Raw genomic sequence first — 10,000 nt, forward strand, 5'->3', positions numbered from 1 at the left:
AATCATTTATCCCCATTACCGTTGTTAGCCGATGTATTTATGTAAAGAATGATCATTGTAATTAATGAGGTTGTTTTGGCTTTGACTTTGACTTTCCACCTCTTAAATAATCAGCTGTAACTATGAATGTATTTATGTAAAGAATGACCATTGTAATTAATTAATTAATGTGTGTGTGCGTGTGTGTCTGTGTTTGTGTGTCTGTGTTTGTGTGTCTGTATTTGTGTGTCTGTATTTGTGTGTCTGTATTTGTGTGTGTGTGTGTGTGTGTGTGTCTGTATTTGTGTGTGTGTGTGTGTGTGACTTTGACTCTCTGTGCAGTGTAGTGCAGTGGTGAACTTGCTGGTCTTGCAATCTTGCTGACCTGCGTTCGATCCTGCGCGCTGCCAGTGGATGGCAACCCCGGTTCATGCCTTGCACACAGAACGAGATTTAGAAAGCTAAATAAAACAGACAGTATGTCACAGCAAAGCATATCCATTGTAACAAATGGAATGGAAACTAAATCTTTTTTATTTTATTTTTTTTTTAATCTCTCACAGGCGAAGTTGAAAGGCTGGAAACTAAATCTTTTTTAACCCTTTTTTTATCTCTCGCAGGCGAAGTTGAAGGGCCGGAAACTAAATCCTTTTTAACCCTTTTTTTTAATCTCTCACAGGCGAAGTTGAAGGGCGAGAAGATCGTGGACTTGGCTTTTTTTCGAGATACTCTGGTTATGGCTGTGAGCAACCAGAGCGTCTTCCTGATGAACATGACGGCCTCGACTTTTGCTGAAGTGCCCAATACCCACGGCGTTCTCTCGGTGTCCGTGGATTGGCTGACGCAGCGGCTCTTCTGGGCCAATCCTCACAGGCAGATGGTGAGTTTTTTTTTTTTTTTTTTTTTTTTTTTTTTTTTTTTTTTTTTTGGGGGGGGGGGAGTCGTTGGGTCGATTATTCGTTGTCTTATTTTTTGGGGGTGGGGGAAGGGAGGGGAGGGGGGGGTTGTTTCATGTGTTTGTATCTGTTTGGTTGTGCGTTCTCCCGTTCTTGTATCTCTATTTCCGCGACATTCCTTCCCTCCTCCTCCTAAACCTTCCTTTCTTTCTTCCCAAATTCTTTAACTCTCCCTTCCCTCCAATGCTCTTTCGCCCCTCCTTCCCCAATCCTCCCTCCCTCCGTCCCTCACTTCTCCCTCACCCCTCCGTCCCTAATCCTCCCTCCCTCCCTCCCCAATCCTCCCTCACCCCTCCCTCCTTCCCTCCCCAATCCTCCCTCACCCCTCCCTCCTTCCCTCCCCAATCCTGATGAACATGACGGCCTCGACTTTTGCTGAAGTGCCCAATACCCACGGCGTTCTCTCGGTGTCCGTGGATTGGCTGACGCAGCGGCTCTTCTGGGCCAATCCTCACAGGCAGATGGTGATTTTTTTTTTTTTTTTTTTTTTTTGTTTTTTTTTTTTGGGGGGGGGGAGTCGTTGGGTCGATTATTCGTTGTCTTATTTTTTGGGGGTGGGGGAAGGGAGGGGAGGGGGGGGGTTGTTTCATGTGTTTGTATCTGTTTGGTTGTGCGTTCTCCCGTTCTTGTATCTCTATTTCCGCGAAATTCCTTCCCTCCTTCTCCTAAACCTTCCTTTCTTTCTTCCCAAATTCTTTAACTCTCCCTTCCCTCCAATCCTCTTTCGCCCCTTCTTCCCCAATCCTCCCTCCCTCCGTCCCTCACTCCTCCTCACCCCTCCGTCCCTACTGCTCCCTTCCTCCGACCCCAATCCTCCCCCCCCCCTCCCTCCCTCCCTCCCCAACTCTCCCACACCCCTCCCTCCTCCTCCCCAATCCTCCCTCACCCCTCCCTCCCTCCGCCAACTCTCCCTCACCCCTCCCTCCTCCTCCCCATTCCTCTAATCCCCCCCTCACCCCTCACCCTTCCCTCCCCAATCCTCCCTCACCCCTCCCTCCTCCTCCCCATTCCTCTAATCCCCCCTCCCTCCCCAATCCTCTAATCCCCCCCTCCCTCCCCAACCCTCCCCAACCCTCCCACACCCCTCCCTCCTCCTCCCCATTCCTCACCCCTCCCCAATCCTCCCTCCCTCCCACACCCCTCCCTCCCTCACCCCAACCCTCCCTCCCTCCCCAACCCTCCCTCACCCCTCCCTCCCCCTCACCCATTCCTCTAATCCCCCTCCTCCCTCCCGCAGATCGGCTGGTCGAGCCTGCAGGGGACGTCCCAGGGGCCCCTCAACGTGGTCACGGCAGCCAGGGAGGTCCGCGTGGACGCCCTTCACGGCCGCCTCTTCTGGACGACGCCTCACGCCCTCCTCGTCTCGACTCTGGCCGGCAGGAACGTCTCCACCATCCACCAGGAGGGCATCTTCAGTGGCAAGCAAGGTAGGGAGGAGTGTTTGTTTACCTTTTTTTGCCTTTTTGTTTCACTTCGTTGCGTTTTCATCTGTTTACTTATTTTCGTATTTTACATCTTCACTTGTTTTCGTATTTCATTCATTCACTTGTTTTCGTATTTCATTCATTCACTTGTTTTCGTATTTCATTTATTCACTTGTTTTCGTATTTCATCCATTCACTTATTTTCGTATTTCATTCATTCACTTGTTTTCGTGTTTTATTCATTCACTTGTTTTCGTATTTTATTCCTTCACTTGTTTTCGTATTTCATTCATTCACTTGTTTTCGTATTTTATTCCTTCACTTGTTTTCGTATTTCATTCATTCACTTGTTTTCGTATTTCATTCATTCACTTGTTTTCGTATTTCATTCATTCACTTGTTTTCGTGTTTTATTCATTCACTTGTTTTCGTATTTCATTCATTCACTTGTTTTCGTGTTTTATTCATTCACTTGTTTTCGTATTTCATTCACTTGTTTTCGTATTTTATTCATTTACTTACTTTCGTTTTCATCTGTTTACTTGTTTTCGTATTTCATTCATTCACTTGTTTTCGTATTTTATTCCTTCACTTGTTTTCGTATTTCATTCATTCACTTGTTTTCGTATTTCATTCATTCACTTGTTTTCGTATTTCATTCATTCACTTGTTTTCGTATTTCATTCATTCACTTGTTTTCGTATTTTATTCCTTCACTTGTTTTCGTATTTCATTCATTCACTTGTTTTCGTATTTCATTCATTCACTTGTTTTCGTATTTTATTCCTTCACTTGTTTTCGTATTTCATTCATTCACTTATTTTCGTATTTTATTCATTTACTTACTTTCGTTTTCATCTGTTTACTTGTTTTCGTATTTCATTCATTCACTTATTTTCATGTATCTTTTACTTACTTTCTGTTTGATTTATTGATTGGTCGTTTGTTTAATCATTTTATCGCGCGTTATTTGTTTTATTATTTGTTTGTTCCTCTATTTTATATTTTCTCTTTTAGTGTAATCTTTATGACTAGTTTTTATCCTCTTTTTTCTTCTTCTTTTCCTCTTTTTTCTTTTCCCCTTTTCTCGTTCAATTTACTATCATCATCATCATCATAATCACTATCATTTTTATCATATTGCTATTGAAATCATTCAAAAAAATCAAAACTACCTTTTACTGATATTCTTTCATAGCCATCGACTGAACCAAAAAAAAATAATATTAATAATAAAAATATAAATTCAATAATAATTATTATTTTTAGTGTATGGGCTGACGGTGGACACCTTTGGGGCTCGCATATGGTGGATTGTTCGAGATGCCGAAGGTTGTAAGTTATTTGGGGCATCGATGAAGGAAAAGGTTGTTAAGTTTCCAACCAAGGCACTTCCACAACCGGTTATGCTTGGTGAGTTTTATTTTTTTTTATTGTTATTTATTTATTTATTTTTGATGGTTATGTTACGTTTGTAATGAAAATGTGATATATATTTTTGTAATATATGTTCGGGCACAAACTGAAAACCAAACGTGCTTAGACACACACACAAACAACCACAACCCCACAACCCTCTTCTACCAGAAGCCCTCAAACCCCCACCACAATTAACCCTCTCTCCCTCCCCACGCTCCTCCAGGCCCCATGTGGTACCTGAGCGAGCGCCTCCTGTGGCTCGGGGAGGACGGGGACCTGGTGGTATCGGACACGAGCCTCAACAACTCTGCCGCTCTTAATACCTCTAGCTTGGGCGTGTTGCATTTCACTGTGATGTTGCCCGATCTGCAACCCATGCCAGGTAGGTTGGCAGGGCTTAGGCTGTCGGGCTTTGGTTTTGTGATTTTTGTCGATTTTTTTGTTTCCTTATGATGGCGATGATATTGTTTATGATTATTGTTCTTATCAATATTGTTATTACTATCATCATCTCTGTTATTGCTGTCTTAAGGGGGTTTTATATCTCATGTTTGAAACGCTATATAAATAGATTCGAAGTATTACAGAGAAAACCATAGAAACTTTCCTTTTATTTACTCTGCCTACAGCGTTATCAACCCTTTCTCGCTTCTCCTTTACCCCCCTTTCCCGTCCTCCTCCAGCCAACGTGCTCGAGCCCCAGGTGATCCCGGGCCAGATCGACGAGAGCTCCGTGGTGGTGGAGGGGACGTGGGAGGAGTTCGCCCTCCGGTGGTCCCCCATCACCAACATCAACTACGGCAACCTTCTGTACGAGGTCATCATCGACAACGGATCCGGCAAGAAGGCGATCCTGACCAGAAACAACTCCATTCCTTACGAGGAGAAGCTGCCTCCTTATTCTCCCCTGAAGCTGTCCGTGAGGGGCATCACGGACTGGAGCGTCGGCACGAGGCTCATCAAGACGATAAGGACTCCCGCGTCCCTGCCCGGCCCTCCTCAGGACCTGCGGACGTTCGTGCAGAAGGTGCAGGTAAGGGCGGAGTGGCTGATCAGGTGTTTTATAGGTTGATTAGTTTACAGATCGATTGGTTGTTTCGTAAACGGTGGATATTGTTTCCGTTTTTAATGTGCTACTTAGATAACAGTAGAATTCTTGTGTTTAGTTCACGTTATTTTTGTGTTGTGTTTTGATTGCTAGTCAGTAGGCTGCAACTCAGCACTTCATATAAATAACACTGCCCTAACAGAGTTGCCTAGAAAGAGCTTTGTATTTAACCATAGTCTTTAGCTAATATCTTTCACAGTTCCTTTGTTTACGCAGTTCCCTCCCCTTTTAATAAGCATAACAAAATAACCCCCTCGCGTCTCTGGCACAGGACACAGTTGCAATCATTCACTTGCGCTGGTCGGCTCCTGAGAAGCCAAACGGCGAGATAACATCCTACGAGGTCATCGAATGCTCCGGGGAGAGCGAAGGGCACTGCAGGAGCGTTTCGGTGGAGGCGAGCCAGATCAAGGTCAAGGTGGAGAACCTCAGTCCCGATCAAGTCTACAGGTTCAAAGTATGGAGCGGCTGCGAATTTTCTTGTTCTTTTATGGGTGGAATTTGGATTTTTTTTAAAGATGTGTGTGTGTGTGTGTGTTCGCATGTCTTGATGTGTGTGTTTTAGATTTGTCGTAATCCAGTATGGCATTGTCTTTGAATCGAAGCAAATGATAATTGTAACCTTATCGACTGAGTATATGCGACAGAGGCAAACGAAGCGCCTCAACCGTGTGGATTTTCCCTTCAAGGTCGCGGCTGTGAACGAAATCGGCAAAGGACCTTACAGTTCCGAGGTGACAGGGGGCCTGCAGCAGCACATGCCCACTCCTTCCCTCATCGTAGTCGCCGGTGAAGCCCTGATGAAGCTCGACGCCGACCTGCAGGAGGAGAGAGAGATCCTGAGTGAGAATTCGAGAGTGCAGTGGGTGTCCGCTCTCCTCTCCAACTCCTCCTTCGCCTGGATGGACATGAACTCGGACGTCTATATCACGCACATGACCACGAATTACACGGAGAGGGTCAGTAGCATCAAGTTCGATTTTCACCCCTTAGTTATAGTGCCATTCGTCTCTTGGGATATACACCTTTGTCTCCATTTCACTCTTTTCACATAGCCAAAAAACAACAACAGTAATCTCCACTAACCATTTTTTAAGATATCCAGACACATCATAGAAAAATAAAGATATTCACCAGACAAATAAGTAATCAGCCCCCCCCTATCCCCATACCCCTCCAGCTCTTGCGTCTAGGCGGCCAGGGCGTGGGTCTGGCCGCTGACTGGGTCAGGGAGATCATCGTGTGGGCCGAGAGACCGTCCGTGGGCTCGAGAGAGATCAACCTGCAGATGCTCGAGATCGAATACAAGAGCAGGAAGTCTCTCGCCAAAATCAGCTTGAGTGACCCCATCAAGAAGTTTTTGTTGTCACCCGCCACGAGGTGAGTCACCTTTCTCCTGCTGCCTGAGGAATTTGAATCCATTTGCTCCTGTTATGTCCATGTCGAATGTGCCATATGTATTATCATTTTTATTTCTCTTCATTTTTTTTCTCTTTTCTTTGCAGTCAAGTACTTATCCTCCACGATAGCTATAGAGGTTCGAAACTTTCGATAGTGAGTTTCGCTCACTCGAAAGTCGTGCAGGATGTGTTCAGCCAAGAAAGGTTCGTATTAACAAATTTATTTTTTTCACACGTATGATGGGTTTTGTTTGTGCTTTACTAGGACTTTTGGGATTATATTGATCACGTGTTTTCTTTTATCCCCTGTTTATGCACTCCAGTTTGGAACAAGCATAGCCATCCGTAAGATACCCACCCCGCTTCTAAACTGAAATACGTGACAAATGTGACTGCAACTCGCGTACACGGACTGCCATGAACGCTGTCCTCATTCTAACCCCTCCCCTTTTTCGCTTAGGGATCTGGAATGCACTTGCTCGAAGAACCCCAGTCTCATGGGCGGAGCTGCCCTAGACACGACCAACCTCACGCACCCCGCCCTGTACTTCGTCGCCGGAGGGGGCGTCGGCGAGACCCCCAAGACGACGGTCGTGTACAAGACGGACTTACACGGCTGTGACTGCGAGCCGGTGTTTGTGCCTGAGGACTTCGGTTATGGTGGGTGTTCGCCGTTGCGTTTGGGTTTTGTTGTGATTTCGTTTAGCTGTTATGCTTAAGGGTTGTTGTTTTTTTGTAATGGTTAGTACGTGAAACCTGTTAAAGCTATTTAGGTACAACGTAAAACTACTTAGATTGTTTTTAAAGATTTGCAAGAGATGAGCTTAATATTGCGCACAATATACTTGCATTGAAAATAATCCTTATAGATTATTTGAATCTTTTCTATCGACAAGTTCACTCATAAGCTTCGGAACAAATATTGTTAAGATGTCGCAGTAATAAGGATAATGATAATTACAGAATTGATAAGATGGTAATTGTAATAACATGCCCTAACATCACCTTTTCGGTCACCAGGGCCTTGCGTCGAGATCGCGGTGGACTTCGCTCATCTCTACTGCTACGTCGGTGTCAACCAGACCCTGCTGTGGCTCCCCAAGACAGGCACCGTGTCAGCTGACTCCCTCCGTGCGCAGTATCTGTACAATGCAACGTCTCTCATCCCTCTAGATCTTGCAACACAGCCTATGCCAGGTAGAACAGATGGTGTTTTTGATCCTGGACCAGCTTGGAAGTTGTTTGTTTGTTTGTTTGATCTCTAAGTTGTATGTTCTTTCATAAAAAAATATTTATGAATAAAACGTTTGTATTGAATTTAAATGCTACCTACAGACCTACACCTTTACCATCATGTACTAGCAAAAACATACCCAAATGCATTAGCCTACTTACACATGCACCTACCTACACATACACCTACCTACACTTACACCTACCAACACATACACCTACCCACAGACAATCCTACCAACACACACACCAACGCCCTACCCTCCACGCCCAAACTCCCCCCCCCCGAACTCACCCCCCCCCCCGAACTCACCCCCCCGAACTCAACCCCCCCGAACTCAACCCCCCAACTCACCCCCCCCCCCGAACTCACCCCCCCCCCCGAACTCACCCCCCCCGAACTCAACCCCCCCGAACTCACCCCCCCCCCGAACTCACCCCCCCGAACTCACCCCCCACCGAACTCACCCCCCCCGAACTCACCCCCCCCCCTAACTCACCCCCCCCCCGAACTCACCCCCCCCCCCGAACTTACCCCCCCCCGAACTCACCCCCCCCCCCGAACTCACCCCCCCCCCTCCGAACTCACTCACCCCCCACCGAACTCACTCACCCCCTCCAAACTCACCCCCCCAACTCACCCCCCCCCCGAACTCACCCCCCCCCCGAACTCACCCCCCCCCGAACTCACCCCCCCGCATCTCTCCCTCCTGCAGATCCCGACTGCCTCACAACCTCGAACTTCACCGACCTCCCCAAACTCGCCGGCAGTCAAGAGACGGCCATCGCCATTGAGCTGAAAGTCCCCGAGGTCAAAGTGGACGCGTGTGGGAGCCTGCCTTTACCCCCCGTCATGTACACCGTCTACTACGCCCCCGTCGCCCACTCCGACGAGGGCTCCTGCGCGACGGACGTGAGGCTTTGCAGGCAGTGGGTGAGTTGGGCTTCGTGGGTTTCGTGGGTTTTGGGTTCTCTGGTTTTGGGGGTTCTCTTTTTTTTTTCTTTCTTTCTTTCTCTTTCTTTGATGTTGATTTTCCGTTTCCTTCTCTTTGTGGGCTCTGTTTTTTTTATAAAGTATGGGTTTGTTTCTTTTTTTTTTAAGGTATGGGTTTATTTCTTTTTTTAAGGTATGGGTTTATTTCTCTTTTTAAGGTATGGGTTTATTATTATTTTTTAAGGTATGGGTTTATTTCTCTTTTTTAAGGTATGGGTTTATTTCTCTTTTTAAGGTATGGGTTTATTTCTTTTTTTAAGGTATGGGTTTATTTCTTTTTTTAAGGTATGGGTTTATTTCTCTTTTTAAGGTATGGGTTTACTTCTTTTTTAAGGTATGGGTTTATTTCTCTTTTTAAGGTATGGGTTTATTTCTTTTTTTAAGATATGGGTTTATTTCTCTTTTTAAGGTATGGGTTTATTTCTTTTTTAAGGTATGGGTTTATTTCTTTTTTAAGGTATGGGTATATTTCTTTTTTTTAAGGTATGGGTTTATTTCTTTTTTTAAGATATGGGTTTATTTCTCTTTTTAAGGTATGGGTTTATTTCTTTTTTTAAGATATGGGTTTATTTCTCTTTTTAAGATATGGGTCTACATCTCTTTTTAAAGTATGGGTTTATTTCTCTTTTTAAGGTATGGGTTTCTCTCATTGCTCAAGGTGCAATTTTCAACAAGACGCAAGCACAGCCTACGGCACTAATCACCCTTTCGTTGTTGTGTCTTAAAGGCCATTTTTCGTTCCCAGAGGAGCACAAACCGATTCATCACCGTGGACGGGCTGCAGCCTTTCACTCGGTACGTCTTCCGGGCTTCCGTTGAGACCGTCTACAACCACAGACTGGGCATCGTGTCTGTTGCCAGTCCCTCTGCCGTATTCAAGACCAAAGCGAAAGGTATTTTTGTACGATTTGTGGTATTCGATTCGCTTCTGTAATTGTGGTTTTAGTTAAGGTTACTGGTCATCAGCTCGTGGAAGAAATTGCCACATAAGGCATGGCGTGATTTAAGAATCTCTGTGACTGCATTCAGCATAAATTGTTATCATTACTATCAGTAATGTCAATAGTAGTTGTACTAGTATATTTCATCACCATCACTATCCCACCACCACCATTATCCAACTACCGTCACCACTCACCCTCCATCACCTCCTCCATCACCCACCCACCCCAACCCACTCACCACACCCTTCCCTATCCCCCCGCATCCCACTCACCACACCCCTCCCCCTCCCATCGCAACCCACTCACCACACCCCTCCCTCTCCCCCCGCATCCCACTCACCACACCCCTCCCTCTCCCCCCGCATCCCACTCACCACACCCCTCCCTCTCCCCCCGCATCCCACTCACCACACCCCTCCCTCTCCCCCCGCATCCCACTCACCACACCCCTCCCTCTCCCCCCGCATCCCACTCACCACACCCCTCCCTCTCCCCCCGCAACCCACTCACCACACCCCTCCCTCTCCCCCCGCAACCCACTCA

At 46.2% G+C, this 10,000-nt stretch overlaps 1 protein-coding gene across 1 annotated transcript in view; it reads left to right on the top strand.

Moving 5' to 3' along the window:
* sev (receptor protein-tyrosine kinase sevenless) overlaps nt 1-10,000 on the top strand; it is a 69,552-nt gene that overhangs the window by 45,934 nt on the left and 13,618 nt on the right. Inside the window, exons 15-27 of the mRNA XM_070113812.1 lie at nt 659-859; nt 2,173-2,362; nt 3,629-3,772; nt 4,002-4,160; nt 4,462-4,811; nt 5,158-5,343; nt 5,576-5,845; nt 6,067-6,266; nt 6,392-6,490; nt 6,747-6,946; nt 7,307-7,483; nt 8,236-8,453; nt 9,259-9,406. Coding sequence (XP_069969913.1) covers nt 659-859; nt 2,173-2,362; nt 3,629-3,772; nt 4,002-4,160; nt 4,462-4,811; nt 5,158-5,343; nt 5,576-5,845; nt 6,067-6,266; nt 6,392-6,490; nt 6,747-6,946; nt 7,307-7,483; nt 8,236-8,453; nt 9,259-9,406 — 2,542 coding nt within the window. The remainder of the gene's footprint in view (nt 1-658; nt 860-2,172; nt 2,363-3,628; nt 3,773-4,001; nt 4,161-4,461; nt 4,812-5,157; nt 5,344-5,575; nt 5,846-6,066; nt 6,267-6,391; nt 6,491-6,746; nt 6,947-7,306; nt 7,484-8,235; nt 8,454-9,258; nt 9,407-10,000) is intronic.

Source organism: Penaeus vannamei, chromosome 34 (assembly GCF_042767895.1).
Source record: "Penaeus vannamei isolate JL-2024 chromosome 34, ASM4276789v1, whole genome shotgun sequence".
NCBI classification, from domain to species: domain Eukaryota; kingdom Metazoa; phylum Arthropoda; class Malacostraca; order Decapoda; family Penaeidae; genus Penaeus; species Penaeus vannamei.